The sequence below is a fragment of the Salvelinus sp. IW2-2015 genome, linkage group LG30 (genome assembly GCF_002910315.2).
Source record: "Salvelinus sp. IW2-2015 linkage group LG30, ASM291031v2, whole genome shotgun sequence".
Taxonomy (NCBI): domain Eukaryota; kingdom Metazoa; phylum Chordata; class Actinopteri; order Salmoniformes; family Salmonidae; genus Salvelinus; species Salvelinus sp. IW2-2015.
Genome location: NC_036869.1, coordinates 19,750,141 through 19,777,565, shown reverse-complemented (window position 1 = coordinate 19,777,565; position 27,425 = coordinate 19,750,141). Strand labels below are relative to the sequence as shown.

Here is a 27,425-nt window from a genome sequence, read left to right as displayed (position 1 = left end):
GAGTCCATGCCCCGACGAATTGAGGCTGTTCTGAGGGAAAAAGGGTGTGCAACTCAATATTAGGAAGATGTTCCTAATGTTTTGTGCACTCAGTGTATGTAGTTCTACATGTTTTTAAATAGTACAGTACAAAAGCATATAAAGTGTGGGCCTGTAGGATCTTTAAATCAACTAAAAGTTGTTTTTTATTTCCATATGCAGAAAGTAAAGCATCATTGTTCATCTAATATTAGCATTATAACTCTAGGAAAAGGAAATGGTCATAAAATCAAATAAATGAAAAGACGGAAACCAAAATGTTTTTGAACTACAACTTATTTTATTAAAATGTTTTAAATTCACTGCAAAGTAATGTAGTGCATTGGTGTCTAGATCCCTGTTGGGTGGCAAAGTGTCACAAGAATCCTGTGGGGAGAGAAAACAAGAGAATACATTAAATGAATGGGTGTTAACTAATCAGGGTACAACAAAGCACTTCAAGTCCTCAATTCCTTCAAAAGAGAGAAGGAGAAAGGAGTATGGTCCCTGCAGTAGGACTACATGCTGGCCATGAGGTTCTCCAAGTGGTACTCCAGGAGGCTGGAGAGCTCAGTGACCAGAGACTCTGGGTTAAAGTACCAGGCCAGCTGCTGGCCAAACATGTCATCTAGCAGAGCCATCAGCCCGCCCTGAAGAGAACACCAACCACACAACACATAGAAAATGGCTCTGAGTTACTAGCTTATCAAGAGGAGAGAGACAATTAGAAATACTCCCCCTAAAATGGCATTGGAACCTGTTAACCATGAATAAGGAAGTAAAAAGGAAGTACACTAAGAATATGGAAGTAAAACAGGAAGTAACCTCTTGACTCTTACATTGAGCAGCAGCAGGTATCTGTCAGCCTCTGGCTCCATGTTGCAGCAGTGGGCAGGAAGGAGTACAGGAGAGCGTACAGACGCTCCACGAACCCACCAGGGTGCTAAGGAAACAAAAAGGAGAGGAAAGAAGAGAAGAGGAATTTAAGTGAAACTGCTAATAGAGATATCAAAACATGTACCAGTGAGATGCTACTTCCACCATCAGGGACTTCTGAGCTGTCATTAACCCAAACAGCACCAGCTCAAAGAGGACATCTATCATGTTCACATGATGGATCTAGGACAAGAAACACGTTTGGAGAAAATAGGAATGATTTCATATAGATCAGCTACTGTGATGTATAAAAGACATGCATTGGAAGAACTCAGTGAGACTTGAAAGAGTTAATTAACTCACCTTTGCCTCAGCCAGCTCCCTCTCAATGTCATTCCGCTTGAGGGGTCACTCAGGTATGTCCACAAAGTCCTTATAGGTACGGAGAACTTGGCCTCGTCCTATGACAAAGAAAAGAGCATCTTAGTGAACAGAACACATATCCCCTCAGGGCGCTCTCTTTCCCTTGAAAGAGAATGAGTTAGTGAGTTACCATGTGGTTGGCCTGAACCAGTGCGCCCAGGAGGACCTTTCCGCCACAAACAGATGGTTCCTGCTCAGGGTGGAACCAAGCAGGGTCTAGGGAAGAGGGAAGAGTTAGGGTGAGACATCTTCCTCTAGGAGACAGAACAAGAAGTCACAGAGAGAAAAGAAAGTGGTCCACTCACAGTGAAGGCCTGGCGCAGGGAGACGAGCCTCAGGGCGATGTCCTCCACTCTCTTGGTGGTAAGGTAGAGGCTGTGAAAGGGAGGAATGAGCATGTCAACCATTAGAGTCAATGGGGATAACAGCATTATACCACTATCCTTCAGCATCTGACAAGCCCAGACTACACAGACATTTAGAGGAACTCACTTTAGCAGAGGACCTCCTCTCCTCAGGCAGCAGGTCCTCCTCCAGCCCTACGACAACAAAACAAGCATTCAAAATCAGTGACCAATGCAATGACATAAAACAATCGGTCAATGGAAGGATCTTAATGCTCCTAGTCAATAGTATGTGTGTGTAACGTCTGACCTCATAGCAGTTGTGGCCCTCAGGCTCTGGTCAGTGAACTGCTGAGTGGTGGGTAGAGAAGGAGGCAGCCTCCGACCACGCTGAAGAGGAGAGAAGCCGTCCAGCCCCATGTGAGAGAGTGCGGACACCACTGAGACATCAGTCTGCTGCTCAAACACACACACACACCTGTTTACCACACACTTTTATTAGAAACACACCAAATCTAATGAAAAATGCCCAGTAATGTCTAGTCTTAACATCATAGGAAGATATTATTTACTGGTAGCAGCCAAGCGTCACGTCCACAGACGTCTCGTGGCGGAGGTGAGACGCATAGTGGGTCACCCTGCCAGCCACACGCTGACAGAGAGGAGAATAACATTTAAGGCCAAATGGAAAAGTGAAGAAAAGCCTAATCTAATACTATCAGTAGTATTTACGTCTTACCTGGATCCAAGTGATGGACTGCACTTTGGTGGCACAGTAGGGGATGCCCTCTGGACAAGCCTGGCTGTCTCCTTGGAGATGGCCCACACCAGTTGAGTCTCCAGGCCTCTCACCCTACTCACGTGTGCATCCTCAGCACCACCTGCTGTTGAGATAAACAACAAGACAACATCAACAAAACCACTTCAGCAATTGCTCGTGACAACATTCCTCGAAGATCAAATGACTGACAATGTAGATTAGGATTAGGTAGTTAAAGACACATACCTGGGATCCCCCACGCATGTAGGTGATGATGGGGCTGATGAACTGGAAAGTTCTCCACGCTGTAACCACCGGACCGGCATTGTTCTGCACATTACAATACATTCATGTTGGAAACAGTAAACATTGTAACCGTGATGTGACTGTGTGTGTGTGTGGGGGGGTCTCTTACCCTGATCACAACAGGCCCACAGTACAGGGGGCTGAACCTAATCGGAATCAACTGCCAATTGCCAGTGGCCTCCTAAAGCAGAAAGCAGACAAGGGATTTGTTTAATGTCAAAGAGACACAACTTGAATATCTGGGATATTTTTCAAACATAAAACCCCAAACTTTCAGAAAATTGTACCTCAAGGATAGTCTGCACATCTGGCACATCCTCAAGGATGATAGCAGCATTCTGGACATCAAGGAGGTCTGGCAGCTGTGGAACATCTGGCAAATCATCCAATGGCACATCCAACTGGACCTCATCCAGGACAGTTGTTTCTAAAATTAGGAACATTGGAATATAAAAGAAACAAGTGTTAGGACATAAAACGTAGCAAGATTGCTAATACTAGCTAGCTAGGTAGCYAAAGTCAATCGCTTAGCAACAGTTACTGAAGTTAATGTTAGCTAGCAAGCTAGCTAGCTACAACATCTCTAGCACAAGCAGTTTTGCCAAGTCTGAATMATAGAAATACACAACGATTCGCTAATTKTAATTTCATTGTTAAACGTAGTAAGATAAGAGTTTTAAACTCCACATACCCTCTTTGCTGTCGCMGTCCACCTGTCGACGATCACGAACCCTGCAAAACAGAAAAGGACAAGAAAAACAAGCCACAAATGAATTTGAACAACCTGTCGACGCAGTAGGCCGCCGACGTCCACGCACTCTCTCCGCCAATTTTGAAAAGCACCCAGGCATTTTCCAGTAAATTGTTCTATCTCAGGTGTCAAAAACCAATCAAGTTTGTTGTCAGCAGCAAACTGAAGTTGTTTTCGCKCAGAAAACGTTCCATAGAACGTCGGTTAGATGTCTCTTGGCAACACCGYTTCGAAAAGTATTGTTTACAAAATTGCCTACTGTGTCGCCATAGAAAAAAGTTTGGAATTCTATGATTCCCTTTAGAATCCGTTAAAATTGCTTGTCATCATTCGCATTACGGTGTACTCCTTCGTAGCTCAGTTGATAGAGCATGACGCTTGCAACGCCAGGGCAGTGGGTTCGATTCCCATCACCACCCATACATAAACGACAGCAGCTTTTATTGTAAGTCGCTTTGGATAAAAGCGTCTGATGAATCACATGTATTCTTTTTATATATTCACTTACAGAGTAGAGAAAAAGGCTCAATTCAAGAGGGAGCTACGAAATTAATGTCCAAAAGTCGTTTTCTTTGCCTGATGTCATTAGAAATTACATTGAATTAAACATTAGCTTGTTCTCTACAATATTATAACATTAATATACTTGTACTTGACAGTGTTGATGAAATAATAACGATCATTTGCTGTGACCATTGCTAGTTTAGACTGCACCGCACTTGGTTGTAAGTGTTCCATATTTGGTGTTGTGAGGTTCAATTCTCAGAGTAAATCGTCGGTGAGGTTCAAAACTCAGAGTAAATCGTCGGCAACTTTTCAACCATATATGGTAGAGACATTTGGTTTCGACTATTGTTTTCTGACATAATGTTCTATTGATTGGGCATATTTGTAAACCTTGAATGAATTAAGAATTTTATGGGTGTACATTTATATTATATATTTTGGCTATTTTGCCACCAGATGCTTTCCTATATCGTTGGTATAATATAAAATACAAATACCAAATATTGTGTTTTATAAAGTCACTAGCTATGTTGGAAGAACGAGACAAACAAGGRGATTTTTTTTTTAAATTGTGTTGTTTAACTCCTGAAAGTCTTTGCTACAGTGGGCTATAAAGTATTTTGGAGGACATATTGACCAAATTCAGACAAGGGGGGCCACAGCCCACGGAAAAAAGCACTGAAGGCTCTACACTACCGGTCAAAAGTTTTAGAACACCTACTCATTCAAGGGTTTTTCTTTATTTGAACTATTTTCTACACTGGAGAAAAATAGTGAAGACATCAAAACGATGAAATAACACATATGGAATCATGTAGTAACCAAAAAAGTGTTAAACAAATCCAAATATATTTTAGATTCTTCAAAGTAGCCACCCTTTGCCTTGATGACAGCTTTGCACACTCTTGGCATTCTCTCAACCACCTTAATGAGAAAATCACCTGGAATGCATTTCAATTAAAAGGTGTGCCTTCTTAAAAGTGGAATTTCTTTCCTTTTTAATGAGTTTGACTCAATCAATTGTGTCGTGACAAGGTGGGGAGGTATACAGAAGATAGCCCTGTTTGGTAAAATACCATGTCCATATTATGTAAAGAACAGCTCAAATAAGCAAAGAGAAACAACAGTCCATCATTACTTTATGACATGAAGGTCAGTTAATACGGAATATTTCAAGTGTAGTTGCAAAAACAATCAAGCGCTATGATGAAACTGGCTCTCATGAAGACCACCACAGCAATGGAAGACCCAGAGTTACCTCTGCTGCAGAGGATACGTTCATTAGAGTTACCAGCCTCAGATATTGCAGCCCAAATAAATGCTTCACGGAGTTCAAGAAACTGACAAATCTCAACATCAACTGTTCAGAGGAGACTGTGTGAATCAGGCCTTCATGGTTGAATTCCTGCAAAGAAACTACTACTAAAGGACACCAATAAGAAGAAGAGACTTGCTTGGGCCAAGAAACATGAGGAATGGACATTAGACTGGTGGGAATTTGTCCTTTGGTCTGGAGTCCAAATTGGAGATTTTTGGTTCCAACCACCGTGTCTTTGTGAGACGTGGTGTAGCTGAACGGATGATCTCTGCATGTGTATTTCCCATCGTAAAGCATGGAGGAGGTGTTATGGTGTGGGGGTGCTTTGCTGGTGACACAGTCTGTGATTTATTTTGAATTCACACTTAACCAGCATGGCTTCAACCGCATTCTGAAGCGATACACCATCCCATCTGGTTTGGGCTTAGTGGGATGGACGGAGTTGTTTTTATAAAAAAAAATGTTTTTAAATTGTTTGTTACTTTTACACCTTTTTCGTGGTATCCAATTGGTAGTTACAGTCTTGTCTCATCGCTGCAACTCCCGTATGGACTCGGGAGAGGCGAAGGTTGAGAGCCGTGCGTCCTCCGAAACACAACCCAGCCAAGCCGCACAGCTTCTTGACACAATGCCTGCTTAACCCGAAGGCCAGCCACTAATGTGCCACAGCCACCCGGGTGCCACAAGAGTCGCTAGAGCGCGATGGGACAAGAACATCCCTGCCGGCCAAACCCTCCCCTAACCCGGACGACGCTGGGCCGATTGTGTGCCACCCAATGGGCCTCCCGATCGCGGCCGGCTGCGACAGAGCCTGGACTCGAACCAGGATCTCTAGCTGCACAGCTAACACTGCGATGCAGTGCCTTAGACCACTGTGCCACTCAGGAGAATAAATTTGTTTTTCAACAGGACAATGATCCAACACACTTCCAGGCTGTGTAAGGGATATTTTACCAAGGAGAGTGACGGAGTGCTGCATCAGATGACCTGGCCTCCACAATCCCCAAACCTCAACCAAATTCAGATGTGTTGGGATGTCAGACCGAAGAGTAAAGGAAAAGCAGCCAACAAGTGCTCAGCATATGTGGGAACTCCTTCAAGACTGTTGGAAAAGCATTCCAGGTGAAGCTAGTTGAGAGAATGCCAAGAGTGTGCAAAGCTGTCATCAAGGCAAAGGGTGGCTATTTGAAGAATCTCAAATATATGATATGTTTTGATATGTTTCACACTTTTTTGTTTACTACATGATTCCATATGTGTCATTTCATAGTTTTGTAGTGTACAATGTAGAAAATAGTAAAAATACAGAAAAACCCTTGAATGAGGTGTTCTAATAGCAATAAGGCACCTTGGAGGTTTGTGGTTTATGGCCAATATACCACCCTTCCCTAGGCCTTATTGCTTAAATAACCCACATCTCTTTTATAACAGGATATTATCATTGATTAAATGAAACTGCATATATGAATGAGTTTGATTTACCGTTTTCAATGGCAGGTTCACCTTCTGAAGCCGGATGAGGTTCCCAAAGCGTGCTGTGCACCCACCAAGCTCAGTCCAATCTCTGTACTCTTCTACAATGACAACAACGTGATACTAAAGAAGCATCGCAACATGGTGGTCAAGACCTGTGGATGCCTGTGACACCAGTGGGAGCCCATCTATCTATTCTTCACCATTTTAATCAACTTAACTGCCATTTTTCCAAAAGATACAAACAGGGTAATATAACTTGCAACCAGCAGTTGATAGCAATAATCTGTCAATATGCTGATAAATAGTATGTATCTAATATATTGATTTTGAGTCTGAGAGTGGTATATGAACAACACCCATTGGACTTATAACCATACTTCACTTTTGATTAACTAAACTATTCAAATCTACAGTAATTCAGATAATTACATCACCCCTTCATGTCATATATTCTGTGACCAATCAAAGCTGTAAAGTACTGTATTATAAGTGCAATCAATGCTAAAATTCTACCCTTTTGATGGCTATAATTTCTTGTTGAACCATGAATTTCTCATTGTCTCTTTTAGATGTACTAAACGTGGTTCACAAAACTCACCCATTTTTTTTCTTCTTTAATCATACTTTCAACCAGTACAAATTATTAGCAATTGAAAATGAAAAAAAAAAAATGTTTGGCCATTTTTGTATGTACAGAGGAACGAATACACAGTGATGTATGTCCTTGTCAACATATATCTGGAGGACTGTATACTGCTATATTTGTAATAAAATAAACTATACTGAACAAAAAAATTGTAAAATGTTGTTCACATGTTTCATGACTTGAAATAAAAAATCCCATAAATTTTCCATACGCACAAAAAGCTAATTTGTCTCATATTTATTGCACAAATTAGTTTACATCCCTGTTAGTGAGCATTTCTCCTTTGCCAAGATAATCCATCCACCCGACAGGTGCGCCATATCAAGAAGCTGATTAAACAGCATGATCATTACACAGGTGCACCTTTTGCTGGGGACAAAAGGCCACTAAAATGTGCAGTTTTGTCACAACATAATAGATGTCTGAAGTTCTGAGGGATTGTGCAATTGGTATGCGGACTGCAGGAATGTCCACCAGAGCTGCGGCCAGAGAATTGAATGTTCATTTCTCTACCATAAGTCACCTCCGTCATTTTAGAGAATTTTGCAGTACATCCAACCGGCCTCACAACCGCAGACCATGAGCAAACACACCAGCCCTCCTCACCTGCAGGATAATCTGAGACCAGCCACCCGGGCAGCTGATAAAACTTTAGAGTATTTCTTTCTTTCATAAATAAAAATTAATTGTGATTGGCTGGGCCTGGCTCCCCAGTGGGTGGGCCTATGCCCTACCAGGCTGGCTGTGCGCTCATCCAGTAATGTGAAATCCATAGACAGTGTCACCCCTATTCAGCTACATAGCCTCGCAGGATATTGCAAATACATTTGAAAATACTTAAGTACGCATTTGTCTGGTATCAGTATTGATGGAATAGTGTTTAACTTGCATTCGGAAGTCCCGATTTCCTGATAGGATTACAAGGCATACATAACTTCTCACACACATACAAAAAACTTACTCACTGCTTTCCTTCAGAATGGATCAAATAAGCAGCGGAATGCAAAATTTATTGGAAATGGTAAAAAGGAACACTTTTTTGTTACAACATGGATTATCAAAAATAATCTTTAACTAATACAGGATTTGGCCTTGTTTCGAGCAGGGCCTTTATATAGGCAGAACCAGGCTCGGTCTTGACCATATATCAAATCCATTCCACCATGACACCATCCTCAAAGAAGGCAGAAATTATCAAGAACATCTGAACAAGAGTGTATGGGAGGAGGTATAGAAAAGAGTTGGGGGCAAACGTAGGAGAGCAGTACACAGATGAGAAAAAATAGCAAAAAAAGTTATGAAACTTGTAGACTTGTAAATTAGTCTAGATGTTATTGAAACAGGAATTAAGTGAAGGAAGCAGCATAGGAATATGGGATGTACGTAGAGTGGGCTCATAGAAGTAAGATGGGTGCTTCAATAGAGTCTGACGTTCAGGAGTGGTTGGACATATAAGATGGGGAGCTGGTAAGCTTCTGCCCCCATTTTAGGTCGTCACACAAATATCCCCCACCCATGTCCAGGGGTCTCAGTGTTATGTCCCTTGACGCCATTATACCAGTCGCAGTGTTCAAATCGTGTATCTGTGAATCACAACATGAAAGACAATGAGTGACAACATTTCCACATGTTGAGCCATACAACATATAACTGAAGCARACAGTAGTGCAAGAGTTTGCTGCTGACATGTACACTGCAAGTCTGAATGATGTGAGCATCTTACCCCAGTTGTAGGTCCATTGTGTGGGTGATCGTTTAAGCCTCAACATCAACCAGCTCTGGTGGCATTGGGGACTTGGGATGCTTGCTCTCAAAGTGCTGCTTGAATGTCTTCGGATCCGGCATCTGCGTCTGTAAGGGTCAGGTAAGGAATGGAGGATATTAACAAACATTGGCTGAGACTGAGTTTTCAGGTGACAAACAAAAAGCAATAAGATGCATCAAACTACTACACATCACACAGGCCAGTACACTGGACTGCACTGAGAGAAACCTAAAAAGGTAGGCACGTGAAACGTTCAGGTTGCTGCACAGACTATGGAGGCTGTAGTCTGGAGTGCCAGGCATTTGTTCAACTCTCTAAATGGTTAAATGACTCTGACGTTCAGGGGTGGTTGGAGAGACTGCTTGTGCTGGTGAGCTTCTGCCCCTATTTTAGGTCGTCACACAAATATTCCCCCACCCATGTCCAGGGGTCTCAGTGTTATGTCCCTTGAAATATATGTACTTTTGGTAATACTTTGTGATTGGGCAACAAATACCATCATCTTAAATTGACATGTTAAATTATTTTGCCATTGTAAATTGTATATTGCGCAAATTTCCCTAATGCGGACAGTTTGTGTTACTACCTTACACAAGCTTTTCACCCTAATAAAACTTAGTGGAATTACACATAATTTTAACCTCAGATTGGTGATGTTAGTCTAAAGGTTTATAGACATCACGATGACATAAGATTGCTTAAAACAGATCAATATCTTTGGTTTTGTCCCATTGATTTTTCCAAGCTCTGGGATGAGCAGAACTTAGAACGTGGAGTTAATTAAATGACCAGGAAATGGCACAGAATTTTTTTTTTTTTTTGGGGGGGGTCTCTATAAAAGTCAATGGTCACACACCAATACATGGATTTGACTGTCAAACTATTACTTAAATAGCAGTCAACGGTTGTCACCGTTGTTATTCTATAGAGGGTCGTGATTCGTTTAGGTTAACTAACAAAACAAGTGGTCTGGTCCCTTTTCCATGATGGAAGCCTCCCGAAATCAACATCCCAAAATATAGATGTATGCCTTCAAGTACTCATCTAACCGACCATGTATAGGTTATTCCAAGTTTCCATGTGGCCTTTGAATAGTGTTAGTTCAAACACTACTACGCCCAAAACGTATGCCCCCTGTTCTATTGATTTCAGCGGGATATCGATGGAAGTGATTAACAAACAAAAAAAGTGTTGCGTTACACTTACCACGTTGGCGACACACTTGACTAAAAATGTAGTTAGCCGTCTTCTACAAATTGTCCTCTAACCAGTGATTATTTCCAGATACTGTGATGGTTGAGCCATGCTAGTTTTAACAGGACGTGCCACCTCACCCCCCCCCCCTCTCGCGCAATTGATTTCAACGTGATATCGATATGAGTGATTGACAAATAAGTGTTGCGTTTCTCTTTTCCTTTTGGCGACCCCCAAATTAAATTGCATCCCTCAAAAATGTAGCCGACTGTCTTCTACGGGTTGTTCTCTAACCAGTGATGTAAAAAAATATCTCCAGTGTGGCGGATGAATCAGAATTAGTTGGGTAACATAGATAAATAAGATGTTTTATTTATATAATATGCTTATGTGAGATACTTGTCATTAGAATGTATCCTTTTGGACTATAGTTTTGCCAGTTGCACTTTTCCCTCAGCTAGGGCTCAGTCACTTGGGGCCCAGAGAGGGGAGAGGTCAGGCTTATCTTTCACATGTCCCTGGTGCTATGCAGAATATCAGAAAGGTAAGAGGACAGAATGGAACATTGTCTTCATATGTGAATGTGTCTTTACCTATTCTTAAACCATGTGAAGGGATGGCTTGATTAATGGGGAACCAATTACTTGTCTCCACAATGTCTGTGCGCTTATCCTGGGATAGTGTATGACCTAGAGGCTCACTCCCCTCAGTGAGCTTGTCCAGGAGTGAGGTCAAGAGGGGGTTTACTTGAGATGGGAGTATCTAGAGTTGACAATTGAGTTATGCCTTGGATGAGGTAATGTTTTTGAACTATGAAGTACCAGGAATGAGATTAGAACCATGTTTTAGAGACCAAACTGAGCAATAATTTATAGCGAATGCTATCTGTCTAAGGGATACTCCTTTCTCAAGTAAAAGTCCCTTTGTGAAGAGTTCCTAAGATCTGTGGTTCGTCATGTAAGTTGAGAGGGGTGTATCTTGGCTATAAAAGATCTTTGTATTTTTCTGTAGTGAATCTCAAAATTCATTATAGATAGTGAATTGTTGAAAGTCAAAGGCTAAAGCTTAAAGCTCATTAAAGATGTAGTTTAAGTATAACTGACTGTGTGTGAAGTTTGTAACTCTCCTCATTTGGTAAAGCAGAAAAATGCCACCACATTAGTTTCCATGCGTTTTTTTAGTTGTACGTGCTGTTGAAATTAACACAACCTGATTTCCACCCTAATCGTTATCAGTTATATATCAAAACAGGGTTTTTGGTGCGTGTACAGTTTATACGGTGCATGTTAAAAAATACAAAAGTAATTTTATTATTGTTGCACATGTGTATATAGTAAATTTGAGGTTTTCAATATATAACACTGTTTCTGCTTATTGGTTATTGATTTGAATACGTTTTTATTGGGATATTTATCAAAATGTCTTGTCAAACAGAAGCAGCAACTTAAGTTTTGGACAAATGTAACTTTCAACATTCATTTCCAATGGTTATGTACTTAAAAATCTGGTAAAAACTACTAAATGAACCCCAAAACATGCTGTGATGTATTTATTTGATGATCTAGTTGAAATCACCAAAACAGGTGTCCTCTGCATAGGTCTGTGGCTGTCATGAAATTGTCAGTTCGCGATTGTCAAGCAAATAACTGCCGGTCTCACAGTAATTGACTGTTAACCTCTCTTGGGTAGGGGGCAATATTTTGATGTACGGATGAAAAGCGTGCCCAGAAGCTAGGATATGCATATATTAGTAGATTTGGATAGAAAACACTCTAAAGTTTCTAAAACTGTTAGAATTATGTCTGTGAGTATAACAGAACTGATATGGCAGGCAAAACACCGTGGACAACCCCCCCCCCCCAAAAAAAAATCAGCCTACCCCTATTTTCAATGGCTATCACTTTTATTATAAGGCCAAGTCCTCCCAGATTGCAGTTCCTAGGGCTTCCACTAGATGTCAACAGTCTTTAGAAAGAGTTTCAGGCTGGTTTTTGGAAAAATTAGCCAGAAGATAGTTTTTCTAGGTGGCTCCCATTTTGGCTGTGGCGTTTCCAAGCGCGTGGAAGAGAGCGCGTTCTTTGGTATTTTTCTCCTGTAAAGACAATAACGATTCTCAGTCTTAAATTGTATATTTTATTTACGTATTAGGGTACCTAAGGTTTGATTATAAACGTTGTTTGACTTGTTTGGAAAAGTTTATTAGTAACGTTTGGGATTAATTTTGTATGCATTTTGATGGAGGGAAACTGGGTGTATTATTGACTGAAGCGCGCCAGCTAAACTGAGTTTTTATGGATATAAAGAAGGACATTATCGAACAAAGTGACCATTTGTGATGCAACCGGGACCTTTTGGAGTGCCAACAGAAGATCAAAGGCATTTTTTATATCGCTATTTCTGACTTTCGTGTCGCACCTGCCTGGTTGAAATATGTTTTTCACGTGTTTGTATGCGGGGCGATGTCCTCAGATAATCGCATGGTTTGCTTTCGCCGTAAAGTCTTTTTGAAATCTGACACAGCGGCTGGATTAACAAGAAGTTAAGCTTTATTTTGATGTATTACACTTGTGATTTTATGAAAGTTAAATATTTATAATACTGTTGTTTGAATTTCGTGCTCTGCAATTTCACTGGATGTTGGCCCATAAGAAGTTAACAAACACATTTAGCATCTCCTTGCTTCCACGCATAGCATACAAGCCACTGATGCAGACCTTTGGAACATCTACACTTTAAAAAGTCTAATAAATCCATGTAATATAGCCTACACCTTCACAATAAATCCATTTTAGACAGGTCTAAAGAAACATGACATGAAGAAAATGTAGTCTATTTCAGAAGAACAGAATAGCATACTTTGAGTTGTCCTTATGTTAGGCCCTGATCTGGCTATGCCATATGGCTGTGGGCTACACTAGTTCATGTAACAGACAAGATTTGCTTAGAATCACATGGAATTATTTTACAGTATGAAGAACAATTAAACATAGCTAAATAAAATAGAAAGAATATGTTCTCCAAACATTTTGAGGGAGTGCGCATATTCTGTGTTGAGTGGTTAACATAGAAACAGGTACTCCTATATGCTTAATTTAGAGTTAAGGCTGCATGCTGCGACTCTAATGATGATTTGAAAAAAGTTGCATGAAAGGCATGAGCTCTGTTTTGTTGCGCAGGCTGTACACACTTCATCAGACTCTCATTCACAATTTGGCCTCGAATTTCCCAGTGGCATCCCATGTGTCCGTAATGCCCCCTAAAAAAATCCATGCCTTTTGCGGCCAGTGGCAGCGTGGTCTTGGGCTAAATATAATAATTACAATTCCCTTCTCCCGGCTGGGTGCCGAAGCACTTCTCACTCACATGGCTCCGTCACAGGATCGGGTCTTTCTTACAGGCTAAAAGTGAAGACAGACACAAAGACAACTGCGCACATCCTTATCCATTTCTGAGGATATTGAAAAAAACTGTCCACATTTACTTTTCGCCAGCCAACAAGATGAGTAGGCCTAACGAACAGCAAAAGCACTAGACTATATCAATCTACTACCACCCATAGTACAAAAGTTTACCTATTCTATGCAAGAAACAAACATTCCCCAAAAAGTCTGGGACAGTTGTGGGATGCGATACATCCCAAATTAATACAACCACTAGCATTAAAAAAACTGTTTTAAGCAATGAGCCTGACGCAACAGATGAGAACTTTTAGCTTAAATTTTTTAAACTATTAGGCTATATCTTCACATTATAAGCACAGCAATGCGCACATGGCAGTAGGCTATAAGTGCAAATGTTTCATTAGCAGGAAAACACAACTCTCAAGTGACCACGTGTGTTATGGTGAAAATTATCTTCCCCAAACCTGAAACCCATGAGTTGCGTATGTACGCCAGTTAGGCTCTACACCCGTTGTAAAGCGTATTAATGTGCTTCATTTTAAGAAGTTATTTGGCCACTTTAGTTGTGATAAAAACCTTATCAAAACATATAGGCCTATGGGCTAGGCTACATGAGGTGTACAACTATGATTTGAAAAAGCTTAGCATCATTCACAAGTGATTTAATCTTGTCTTTATATATACACACTAAATAATGTGTGAAATTTGTGTTGATTTAAAATGGACCGTTATCATGCACCGGTCTCGAAACATGGGCAGCGGGAAAAATGCATGTCACCTATGCACTTAAATAGCAAACGGAGGATGCTTTTCCTGTGGTTCATTTTCATGCCAGCCATGTAGGCTATACTCCTGCTGTAAAGAGAAGTATTGTGCTTAATATTAGGAAAGTTGAAAAATAAAGCCTATAGAAAGCTGATGGGATCCTCCTCTTTTTAATAAAGGCCATCACTCTTTTCTCACGTAATTGCATAGCCTACAGAAATGTTGTGCAACACGAGCTCTCATGAAGTGTTTGATTAGATAGTCGATTACATTTGCATTGATGTCAGAGTAATTAGAGGGACAACAGAGTGCTGAGTACCAGGCAGTTAGCAAGTTTGGTAGGCTACTAATAACTAGCAGAGCTAGCATCAGAGCTTGGAGAAGCCTAATTAGTGACTAAACGGTCACGGAGTTTGCCTGCCGTCATGACTTGTGACCCCTGGTGTGGCGGTAATACAGTCACCGTAACAGCCCTAGCCCTGCCTACTAAAGGCACATAAAGTACCAACCACTAACACTCACCCGGCAGACAGGACAGGTGTGGACAAGTGCTGCCTTGGCTGTAGTCTTCTGGTCTGCTGCCGTTCCCTTCTTTTTAGCAGCCGCCGCCTTGGCGTTCTTTTGCTGGGATTGAATCTTCTGTTGCCCGCGAGCCATAGCCTACCTGAAAGAAACAGAGACTTCTAAAAATGCAACTCATAGCATTGATATTTATCTGTTGATACTAGTATTGCAGTCTTGTCAGCAATCTAGCCATCTATGAAGAAAATGTACAAGTGAATTTAGCTAAACACGTGACTAACCAGCTGACAACTAAACAAGAGATTATGTATGATTATTTACCTATCTAGCTTGTATTTAGTAAACAATAGGTTTGTTATGTAACAGATTTAAACTATAAGATTTAGGCGTGCCATACAATCTAATGGCTAACATATTTTGTGACGGCATCAGCTGGATAGTCAGGTGTGACTAGTCAATAGAGAAGCGTGTGGCCGAGTTTATTATCTTCTGTTCTGAGAAGAATGTGATAAGCATTAAGCAAGAGCCAAAACATTCCACTGTAGTGGCTAACGGCGGTGTATTCACATAGAAGAAAACGGGACGAAACTGACCTATGTGAATTTGTCCAATAGAATCTCGTTTTCGTTGCTAAATGTTTTGCAACTGTTTGCTACCGTGTGCACTCGTGATTATACCCCGTATACCTCGCATTGTAGCTAACTTTAGTTCGGCTGGCAAAAATAGCTAGCACATCTAGCCAATTGATTACTAACAGTTGCGTAATAACTAAGACAAACATGTATGCGGCGCGAACTGAAACAAAATAGAGCATGGTTAGCCAATTCTAACAGTTCTTAGCTAGCTAATCAAGTTAGCCAGCCATTTCAAGTGTGGCTTAGTTAGCTATTTAGCTACCGTCGCAGAACTGGATAGCTAAACCAACATTAATGTTACCAAATATTTTATTTGGCTATAAGTTAAACACACCAACCTGTGTGTTGTTCAATCTGATAAATAAAATGCTTGTTTTTTAAAAATACCTTCGCGTTGTTTCGCCCGGCTTCGTTCTCTTTGGGTGTTGTACCAGAATCGGAAGTTGGCTAGGAGTTATCAAAACTACGGAGCGCCGCCTTCTTTTTCTTCTTCGATGAGGTTTACCGGCGGTTGGCATCCAATAAATGTTGCATTACCGCCAGCTATTAGACTGGAGTACAACTCCCTTATACTTTGGTCGAAAAAACGATTTTTTTTAAATAAATACCCTACCTTCAAACACAGCACTCACAATATTTTTGTTTTCAAAAAGCCCAACCTGTGTTGAGCCACACATTTTTAGCAAAAATATATTTTTAGCAACAAAAAAAAATAATATATATATATATATATTTGGGGGGCTTGCCTGTTTTGTATGTTATTTTGGCATTAATACGTGTCACATATCGTTTTAGTTTTCTTGAGTAAGTCAGCTCCAAAATACAGGTGTTTCAGCCTAGCTCAGTGCTTTCTGTGGTGGTGATGCGAGCCAGCAGAAAATAGGAGCATTGCGCAGTGATTGGCTGTGTTCTGTCACTCATGGGGACAGTACGTCATCGCCAAGTTTATGTCCTTAGTAAGAATAGACATCCAACATTTCAGCCCTTTGGGTCCTGCCATAGAGTTATATTACAAGTGCACTTCCAAGAAGGCTCAAGGTCATTGGCCACAGATAAAATTACGTCAAATCACATTATATGTACAGTAGCTTTGATTGGACTGATCATGTCAACATCTTACTTTCAAAGTCTTAGCTAGCAGTCATCATGAATCAAGTTGACAATCTACTGGCAAATCCTTTTTAATCCTTGTCATATAATGAAGAGAAATTATAGATAAAACGTATCAATGCTCATCGGCCACTGGACATAAAGATTACACAACAAGTTGGAAATTGCAAATTCAACAATGAGTCGTTTGGAAGGAATCAATGGCTAACTGCCGTCATTGCAAAGCAACCGCTAACGTTAGCCTACTATTCAATGGAGTGTCTGTGTGTTTTTCCCCCGCGTTCCCACCATAAATCCAGAGAATGCCAGACTTTGATGACAAAATTTGCCCACAAAAGCTTATTTAACGCATCAAATAGTGTTATATAATGTGTATCTTTTTTCACACGCAAAGACCAAAACGGCGTTCAATGTGCCTCACCCTAATAATTTGGCCTATTTTCACCTCTTAAAATTTTACCTACTGTTCTAACTTGGTGGCGCACATGTAGCCTATAACCTGTTTTTGTCAGGAATCAAGGTAAGACCTAGATGCAGACACATCAGATTGACAATTATTTAATGTTCCAACAGGGGCAGGCAATAGACAGGTCAAGGCAGGTAGGGGTCAGTAAACCAGAGGGGGGGCAACGGTACCGGACGGCAGGCAGGCTCAGGGTCAGTGTAGGCAGAGGTCAACAATCCAGAGGTGGGGCAAAGGTACAGGTCAGCAGGCAGGCTCAAGGTCAGGGGCAGGCAGAGTGGTCAGGCAGACGGGCTCAGAGTCAGGACAGGCAAGGGTCAAAACCAGGAGAGTGAGGAAAAAGAGAGACAGGGAAAAGCAGGAGCTCTGAACAAAAATGCTGGTTGACCTGACTAACAAGACGAACTGGCAACGAACAAACAGAGCACACAGGTATAAATACACAGGGGATAATGGGGAAGTGACACCTGGAGGGGGGTGGAGACAATCACAAGGACAGGGGAAACAGATCAGGGTGTGACAGTTTAGAGAAATGTAATCATTGAATATTGTAAGAGCTTTCATTGTCTGTTTATATGCTCCCTTTATTTATCCTACGATTCTGACTTGTTGTACAGGGGGTACACTGTAAGAATGGCCCATGTTCTGAATTCTGTCGCTGTACATTTCAAAAGTGCTGAACAAATAGTTATATTGACTACGTCTGTCGTCGCTCGCTCAATAATGTCTTAATCGAAATTACGGATTGCCTCTTATCCTCTTGACGTCCCTTTGTGCCATAGTTTGTACATCTCAATTGTCAGTAGAAACCACATTTGTTTAAGCAAGTCAGCCATATCAGCTATGTTTTTAACGGCAGTAAATGAGGCTGAATGAACTGTTTCGCTGCCAGACAAGGCTCCGCTGAAAGCCAGGTGAAGCAGTGGTAAGGTGTTGGGACTCTGCTATTGGGACTCTGCTGTTGGGACAGTTTTATGTAGGCTCTAACAGTTTGTGGGTACCGTTTGTCACCGTTATAGTGAAATTAATGTATTGTTAAGTGTTGTGTTGTGTAGTGGCTTTGCTGGCATGCATCCCACATTTACCTTTTTGCCCCACCAAGATTTACATGCTAAAATCGCCACTGGTCCTACCTCAGGCCAACAACCTGAAAGAATGGGACACCACCATTTAACACACCCTGTAACTCTTCTGATGTCAAGTCTCACACACATAAATACCTGTCTGCAGCTGCCACCTCAACCTCAATTTTCTGTGACTTACGTTCCATCCCAGCATTGCTATAAATGCAAAAAAATCCAATATTTCTCACACCACTCCTCTCAGGATCCCTCCCCCTTGACCTTTCTTTGAAGCGCCACCTGGCAGCGTGGGTGTTCTGTATTTGTTCTTATCGTGCTCATACCTCTAGGTGGCGGTAGTCCATTGTGCCTTCGCATCAATACAATGGTAATGAAAGGATTAAACTGAGTGAGGTAAAAAAAAAAAGACTATCTATTTGACTATAAGATACTCTTTTGGCGCATTTCCAGTGAAGGTTTACTCCGATGTTTCACCCAAAAGGCTCACTTTTCTGTTTCAATCTACGCAGCCTGGCACCTGTGTCTCACTGGGCCATGACTCCTGCAGACCTTCTCTAATTGGGGCCCGAAGCCAAGCCACTCTTACTTTTCAGCGGCATTTGCATAACAATAGCTAACTGTGAACTTTAGCACCTTCTCACAAAGCAACTGCTTGAATGATGCAGAGGTTGTTGATTCTGCTCGCCACAAGCCTTTAGTGTCACACACCTGATGGAAGGACAATAACACTAGAGCACACACTAACATAAAACACTGGCGACCCACTGGTGCGGGGGTAATCTCATTGGAAACACCAAAAGGGACCTTCAGGGACAGAATTCCACAGTATTCCTATGGGTATGTATGCAGTGAATGCTTCTGCATCAGGGCAGCTGATTGCTGCTTTAGGCTTAGTTTCATGAAACAACATGAAATCTATTCATGAACTCACAAGGTAATGTGTGGATTTCCCATAAAAGAAAACTCAGCACACAATGGTTTTGTGGAAAGTCCACAAACGAACCATCTAGCCACTATGCTTCATGAGAAACACGACACACTGTTTCTCCGGATGAGAATGAGGCCTGTCTTGGTATCGCCTACCCAATCACACCCCAATTCCAGATAGGCTTCCACTTATATGCATTTTTCTGTGAGTTTAGTAACTAAATGGGCAATTTCAATTATGTTTCATAAACACCCTTAATGTTTATTTAGAATTTTGGTGAAACCCAAAGTTACACAAAAGCAGCAGAGCTTCATTTCTCAGAAAAATTGATAAGCTACTTTCCATCTCACATTCTTTATTTGTTTTGACCTTTTATTTTGTATAAACACAAACAGAAACAACACAACAACAAAAACATAACCACCACACATAATACACACCACAACATGCCCACACCTGTACTTGAACGTATCAAATATACATTTCAAATTCACACACGATTATGTCCGTTGGGAAATGTCACACTCCTCAAGACGGTCAATATAATGTTTCCAGTTTTGATGAAACGTGTCTTTTGCTTTGGTTAATTTTGTAAAACACAGAATCTAATGGACTGCAACTACATAGTTCAGTCCTCCAGTTCGTTATTGACGGTGAGTATGACGCCTTCCAATTGATAGCTATAAAAAAAATCAGCAATTTGACCAAAGTTACAAAACTTTCTTTGATATTGGTCACCAATATATACATTTCCCAACAGACATAATCGTGGAGATGGATGGGCCTTGATGGCGCCGAAGAAGATGGTCGCCGTTTTATGGGCTCTTAACTATTTTGTAGTAGCTATTTTGTTCGTTTTTTCACATATTTTGTAACTGATTTTGTACATAATGTTGCTGCTCCCGTCTCTTTTACGCTGCTGCTACTCTCTGTTTATTATCTATGCATAGTCACTTTAATAACTCTACCTACATGTACATATTACCTCAATTACCTCAACTAACCGGTGCCCCCGCACATTGACTCTGTACCGGTACCCCCGTATATAGCCTCGCTATTGTTATTTTACTGCTGTTCTTTAATTATTTTTTACTTTTATTTATACATTTTTTAGGTATTGTTCTTAAAACTGCATTGTTGGTTAAGGGCTTATAAGTAAGCATTTCACTGTAAGGTTGTCTTTGGTGCATGTGACAAATACAATTTTATTTTATTTGATATAAATTCCTAGACACAATGATATGATAGCGCAGACATTATACCAAAATTGTGTCAGCTTGTCACAGGACCACAGCATGTAATAGCGCAGACAGAAGGGGTAACCAAGACACGTCACAGGGGCTATAAAGCTGAAGCATCTGTTAAAAACATTTTCTCACCACCAAATATGGTACTGAGAGGAATTCAGTCGCGGGTAGAAGGTGGTGCTGCGGTCCTTTGTGGGCAAATTTTGTCATCAAAGTCTGGCATTCTCTGGATTTATGGTGCTTTCAAAACAACTGGGAACTCTGAAGAAACAAGTCGAATCATGATGACGTCATTGATCTTCAGGTCGTAGCTCTAGAAAGGGGCCGGATTTACAATTCCGAGTTGGATGACCTTTCAAAACTTGTTTTCCCAGTCGGAGCTTGTTTATTCCCGACTTCCCAGTTGTCTTGAACTCACTGAAGTCAAGTCTTCGCAGTTCCGAGTTAACAGTTGTTTTGAGTGCAGCACAAATCATGCTTTATTGACAGCATGGAAAATGTTGAATGTTTATCATTTTAAACTTGGAAAAGAGCCTCTTAATCCCAGATTTGGGACCACACAACCACTCCACTGAGTAGCAGGCTAGTGATTGCTTTGCAATGCTTGCAGTTAGCCACCGTCACTGATTTCTTCCAAACCACTCATTGTTGAAATTGTGATTTCCAACTTCACTTCATTATTTCTCCATATGACAAGGATTAAAAAGGATTTGCCAGTAGATTGTCGACTTGATTCATGATGATGACTGCTGTCGTGGAAATATTGAATCAAATATTTCTCAGATACCGGAGCTTGTGAAATGAAATAGACTTTATTTCAAAAAGTAACAAAGCCGAGCAATTACATGGAACAACTAAATTCTCTTTTTACAGACCAGTTACTGCACATATAACGTGATTTGACGTCATTTTATCTGTGTCCAATGACCTTGAGCCTTCTTGGATGGGCATTTCTAATGTAACTCTATGTCAGCACTCAAGGGGCTAGAATTTTGTAGCTCTACCCTGAGACTTGGCGTTGATGTAGCGTCCCCATGAGTGACAGAACATTGAGCCAATCACGGTGCAACGCTCCATATTTTCAACTGGCTTTCCCCACCACCACAGAAAGCACTGAGCTAGGCTGAAACACCTGCATTTTGTAGCTGCCTTACTCAAGAAAACAAAAAATAGACCATGTGTGACGCTCGTCTGAAGAAGTGGACCAAGATGCAGCGTGGGGTAGGTTCATCATATTCTTTAATGATAACCAGCAAAACCAAAGAAAGAGAAAACCACCGAAACTAACAGCCTTGTAGGGCTCAACAGCAACAATACAAGAAGAAGATCCCACAACATAGGTGGGAAAAAAGGCTACCTAAGTATGATTCCCAATCAGAGACAACGATAGACAGCTGCCTTTGATTGGGAACCACACTCGGCCAAACACCAAGAAATACAAAACCTAGAATGCCCACCCCACATCACACCCTGACCTAACTAAATAGAGAAAAAAACGTCTCTCTCAGGTCAGGGAGTGACACCATGTTTGTATGCAGCTTTATTAACTTAATTATATATATAATTTACAATGTTTGCAAACTGATATGTGACACGTATTAATGCCCAAATAACATGCAAAGCAGGCAAGCCCCCCCAAAAACATATTTTTCATTTTTTATAATTTTTAAAATAAATTCTCCCCATCTGCTCTGAATTACAGGTCGCCACTGTTTAGTAGGAGTGCAAGGTCAAATTGAGTTGTGCACACCAGCTATTCACAGATGAGACGTGCCCTAACGGAAATATGCAAATACAGTTGAAGTCGGAAGTTTACATACACTTAGGGTGGAGTCATTGAAACTCATTTTTCAACCACTCCACAAATTTCTTGTTAACAAACTATAGTTTTGGCAAGTCAGTTAGGACATCTGCTTTGTGCATGACACAAGTAATTTTTCCAACAATTGTTTACAGACAGATTACTTCACTTATAATTCACTGTATCACAATTCGAGTGGGTCAGAAGTTTACATCCACTAAGTTGACTGTGCCTTTAAACAGCTTGGAAAATTCCAGAAAATGATGTCATGGCTTTAGAAGCTTCTGATAGGCTAATTGACATAATTTGAGTCAATTGGAGGTGTACCTGTGGATGTATTTGAAGGCCTAACTTCAAACTCAATGCCTCTTTGCTTGACATCATGGGAAAATCAAAATCAATCAGCCAAAACATTGTAGACCTCCACAAGTCTGGTTCATCCTTGGGAGCAATTTCCAAACGCCTGAAGGTACCACGCTCATCTGTACAAACAATAGTACTCAAGTATAAACACCATGGGACCACGCAGTCATCATACCGCTCAGGAAGGAGACGCGTTCTGTCTCCTAGAGATGAACGTACTTTGGTGCGAAAAGTGCAAATCAATCCCAGAACAACAGCAAACAACAGACCTCGTGAAGATACTGGAGGAAACAGGTACAAAAGTATCTATATCCACAGTAAAACGAGTCCTATATCGACATAACCTGAAAGGCCGCTCAGCAAGGAAGAAGCCACTGCTCCAAAACCGCCAGAAAAAAAGCCAGACTACGGTTTGCAACTGCACGCGTGGACAAAGATCGTACTTTTTGGAGAAATATCCTCTGGTCTGATGAAACAAAAATAGAACTGTTTGGCCATAATGACCATCGTTATGTATGGAGGAAAAAGCGGGATGCTTGCAAGCCGAAGAACACCATCCCAACCATGAAGCACGGGGATGGCAGCATCATGTTGTGGGGGTGCTTTGCTGCAGGAGGGACTGGTGCACTTCACAAAATAGATGGCATCATGAGGTGGGAAATTATGTGGATATATTGAAGCAACATCTCAAGACATCAGTCAGGAAGTTAAAGCTTGGTCGCAAATGGGTCTTCCAAATGGACAATGACCCCAAGCATACTTCCAAAGTTGTGGCAAAATGGCGTAAGGACAACAAAGTCAAGGTATTGGAGTGGCCATCACAAAGCCCTGACCTCAATCCCATAGAAAGTTTGTGGGCAGAACTGAAAAAGTGTGTGCGAGCAAGGAGGCCTACAAAACCTGACTCAGTTACACCAGCTCTGTCAGGAGGAATGGGCCAAAATTCACCCAGCTTATTGTGTGAAGTTTGTGGAAGGCTACCTGAAACGTTTGACCCAAGTTAAACAATTTAAAGGCAATGCTACCAAATACTAATTGAGTGTATGTAAACTTCTGACCCACTGGGAATGTGATGAATGAAATAAAAGCTAAAATAAATCATTTTCTCTACTATTGTTCTGACATTTCACATTCTTAAAAGAAAGTGGTGATCCTAACTGACCTAAAACAGGGAATATTTACTAGGATTAAATGTCAGGAATTGTGAAAACTGAGTTTAAATGTATTTGGCTAAAGTGTATGTAAACTTCCGACTTCAACTGTATGTATGATTGTATATGTGTATTTTAAAAAAATATATGGGGGATTGGAAGTGATGCAGACAATTACATTGATGGAAGCTACAATCTATCTGTAATATTATAGCTGATCTACCCTCTAAAAAAAAGTCAGAACCGTAGGATAAATAAAGGGGGCATATAGGCAGACAATGAAAGCTCTTACAATATTTGATGATGACGTGTTTCTCTGAAACAGGCTATAGGCTACACGTGCACCACCAAGTCAGAACAATAGGCTATGTTATGAAGGGGAAAGGGACCAAATTATTAGGGTGAGGCTCATGGGCTACTAACAGCTTACTACACAACATACATTTAGTATTACTTTCTAAGCTACAATATACACCTGGGAACTCTGAAAAAAACAAGGTTGATTCATGACGTCAGTGATCTTCAGTCGGAGCTCTAGAAAGGGGCCCGACTTGGAATCCAAGTTGGATGACCGTTCAAAATGTTTTTTTCCCAGTCTGAGCTCGAGTTCCCAGTTGTCTTGAACTCACTGAAGTCTGAGATTTCCCAGTTCTGAGTTTCCAGCTGTTTTTAAGGCAGCAAAAGTAATGATGGATTGACCTCATGGCCAGTGTATTCAACCTTTTCTGGCCCATGGTATTTCGTGTGAATGTTTATCCTTTTATGCTTGGAAAAGAGTCCCTTCAACCCAGACTTGGACCACACACCCTCTCCACCGAATAGCAGGCGGGGGAAGCAAAATAGTGATTGCTTTGCAGCACTTGCAGTTAGTCATTGATTCTTCCAAACCACTCATTGTTGAATTTGCGATTTCCAACTTGCTTGAGCCAATACATTTAAGCAGCATATCAAATTGGGATAATGTTGTAGGTTACACCGGGAAGTATAAGTATTTGCCATTTAATATTATTTAATTAGAAATCTGATTATTTCAAAAGGCTAGCTAGCTTGCAGTGTTTACTAAACTTGCTAGCAAGGGAAGACAACGAGACAAGAGAGACTCTTCTTTTGCTTTCACAACAAATGAGAAGACACCAAGAAAACCTCTGTCGCCCCCTTGTGAATGTTGACCAGTGAAAAAGCAACTATAGAGGATGTGTGTTGCTGGAATTGAGGCAAAGAAAAACCTAACTTGTGTACTTACATACACAGCAGCACCATTCACCCCACTGGCTTCAAACCATTTTATTTGAATTGTTACTCAATTCAAGACCTTTTGACTCATGACAAATCAAATGAATCAGACATACAGTAGGAGTTCCCTCTTCCTATAGGTCAACATGTTAATTGAAGAATGTGATATCCATTGGCATGGTACTTTCTCGACAATGGCAGTTGGTCAATTTGCTTTAAACACACATTGATTTATAAAAGTATTTCACATTGTATAATACATTGAAGAGATAAAATCACCCAAAATATATCACAATATTTACAGTATCACCAGTTACACTATTCAAACCGGTCAAAACATTTGTGTTTTTGCATTGGACATTTCGACCTTTCACCCATGTTACATTCAATCTAAGCAAAGCAACGATGATAAAGTGCAGAGCATCAAAAAGATGAGAAGAAGGAGGGTGCAGCTAGCTGGTCTATTCTGTTTGTTCCCATCCATTTATGTCCCTTTCCTCCATTGTCCTGAGGGGGATTTCTGTTTCTCTGCATCCTGGGCGTTTAGGCTTTCATGTATGACACGCGTAGCTACACAGTTTCAGACATAACAGGAAAACAGTTTTGATTCTCATTGAGAATATTTATCAAAAGATAAATAGATGTCAGCTGAATTGTCTCTTTCATACTTTTTCTTCTTGAAAAAATATAATCAGAGAGAGGAAGGAAGAGAAAGAGAGAGAGAGGAAGGAAAGAGGGAGAGAGCGAGAGAGAGTCATAAAGTGAATTGAATTGTGGTTTTAATTCCTCTTCGCTGTGAGTGTGATGTCTGACATTGCATATTAAGTGGAAACATGACCACACTCGGTTTCTGATCTGGCAACCACAGAGCTTAAGCTAAGCTCTGTGTTCACCTCTGATACAGTTAGTCTGAAGTAGAGACCAGTCATATGACTGAGACATATAGAGGCAGTCTGACTAGGAGGAGCAATGTGGTGACTAAAAGAGAAACAAGCGACAACCACGCTTCCTCAGTCAAGTAGTCCAGATCACATCCTCTTCTTCTACTCCTCTACTTTCTTTCTATTTTCTCTCAACTCTTTATTTTCCCTCTTTGAATCATCAATGAGAGTGAATGAGGTGTCAGCAATATGGAAAATTCACCGGTGGCACATAAGGAGGCTGCCCTGTAGTAGAAAATGATTCCAAATGGAAAAGCTGAAATGGAAAATGGGAATACATATCCTTGTTTTCCACTGTTGAAACATGACACTTATTAAAACATAGCATGACTGAAGTCATCTATGACTTTCCCAAAAGTTGTACCACTTCCCCCTGATAGGTTAGTTTCTATTTTCTAGGTTAGTTTCTATTTTCTAGGCACAGTTCACTTTCTTTATGAGCTGTGTGTTTCATGTCATCACTGTTCTTTCATGCGCCATGATGCACCTGGCCTGTCCGCTGCCTATCAGGTATTCCTATTTGTTCTTGTCAATTTATATTGAAAACTGATGCAGCTTTGAATGGTTTTATACGTGGTGTGATTGCTAGTTCGCTATTGCAGATCTGGACAAATTATCCACCTACCACTATTGTCACTATGAGTGCTGGATAGACTGGTAGACTATACTGACCTGTGGTATAGTAAAAGTTAACACACGGAAAAGCATGTGCATTTAGGGAAGCACCAATACATCTTGATATAGAGGAGGTGCATGCAAGCAGATGAGGAAATTTGGCTAGGATGGAAGAAATTATATAGTAAAAACCACAAACACTCCCCAAGGCAAAGTTTGACAACCCTCCCCTATTTTGGACCACCCCAGCCGCCCCAGTAATTTGTGAGCTGTCCCTTAAGGCAAAGTTTGAGAACCCTCCCCTATTTTGGACCGCCCCAGTAATTTGTGAGCTGTCCCTTAAGCAACATATCAATAATGTTGTAGGTTACACCGGCAAGTATAAAAATATTTGCCAGGGCATTTTCTGTTTACATGTTTTTATTTAACCCCCCTTTTTCATCATATCCAATTACAATCTTGTCTCATCACTGCAACTCCCCAACAGGTTCATGAGAGGCAAAGACCAAGTCATGCATCCTCTGAAACATGACCCACAAACCACACTCCTTAACACCCACCAATGTGTCAGAGGAAACACTGTTCAACTGACAACCGCTGTCAGCCTACCACAAGCCCACCACAAGAAGTCACTAGAACACAATGAGCCAAGTAAAGCCCACCCGGCCAAACCCAGACAACACTGGGGCAATTGTGAGCCACCCTATTGCACTCCCAGTCATAGCCAGTTGTGACACCACCTGGGATTGAACCCAGGTCTGTAGTGACATCTCAAAAGCTCTGC

The 27,425-nt window shown here is 41.0% G+C and overlaps 1 protein-coding gene and 1 long non-coding RNA gene across 2 annotated transcripts; both read right to left on the bottom strand.

Annotated features, from left to right (window-relative positions):
- Nucleotides 1-1,346: 1,346 nt before the first annotated feature.
- Nucleotides 1,347-1,849, bottom strand: LOC112067877 (uncharacterized). The gene is made up of 3 exons (XR_002893445.2): nt 1,810-1,849; nt 1,623-1,692; nt 1,347-1,533 (listed from the first exon to the last, which is right to left on the bottom strand). It is a non-coding gene; the product is annotated as an uncharacterized lncRNA (long non-coding RNA).
- Nucleotides 1,850-8,417: 6,568 nt separating this feature from the next.
- LOC111955359 (zinc finger protein 706) lies at nt 8,418-16,183 on the bottom strand. Its single transcript, XM_023975578.3, has 4 exons — nt 16,095-16,183; nt 15,073-15,214; nt 9,149-9,276; nt 8,418-9,008 (listed from the first exon to the last, which is right to left on the bottom strand). The coding sequence occupies exons 2-3, from the start codon at nt 15,205-15,207 to the stop codon at nt 9,181-9,183; spliced, it is 231 nt and encodes a 76-aa protein (XP_023831346.1). The 5' UTR covers nt 15,208-15,214; nt 16,095-16,183; the 3' UTR covers nt 8,418-9,008; nt 9,149-9,180.
- Between the last annotated feature and the right edge of the window lie 11,242 nt (nt 16,184-27,425).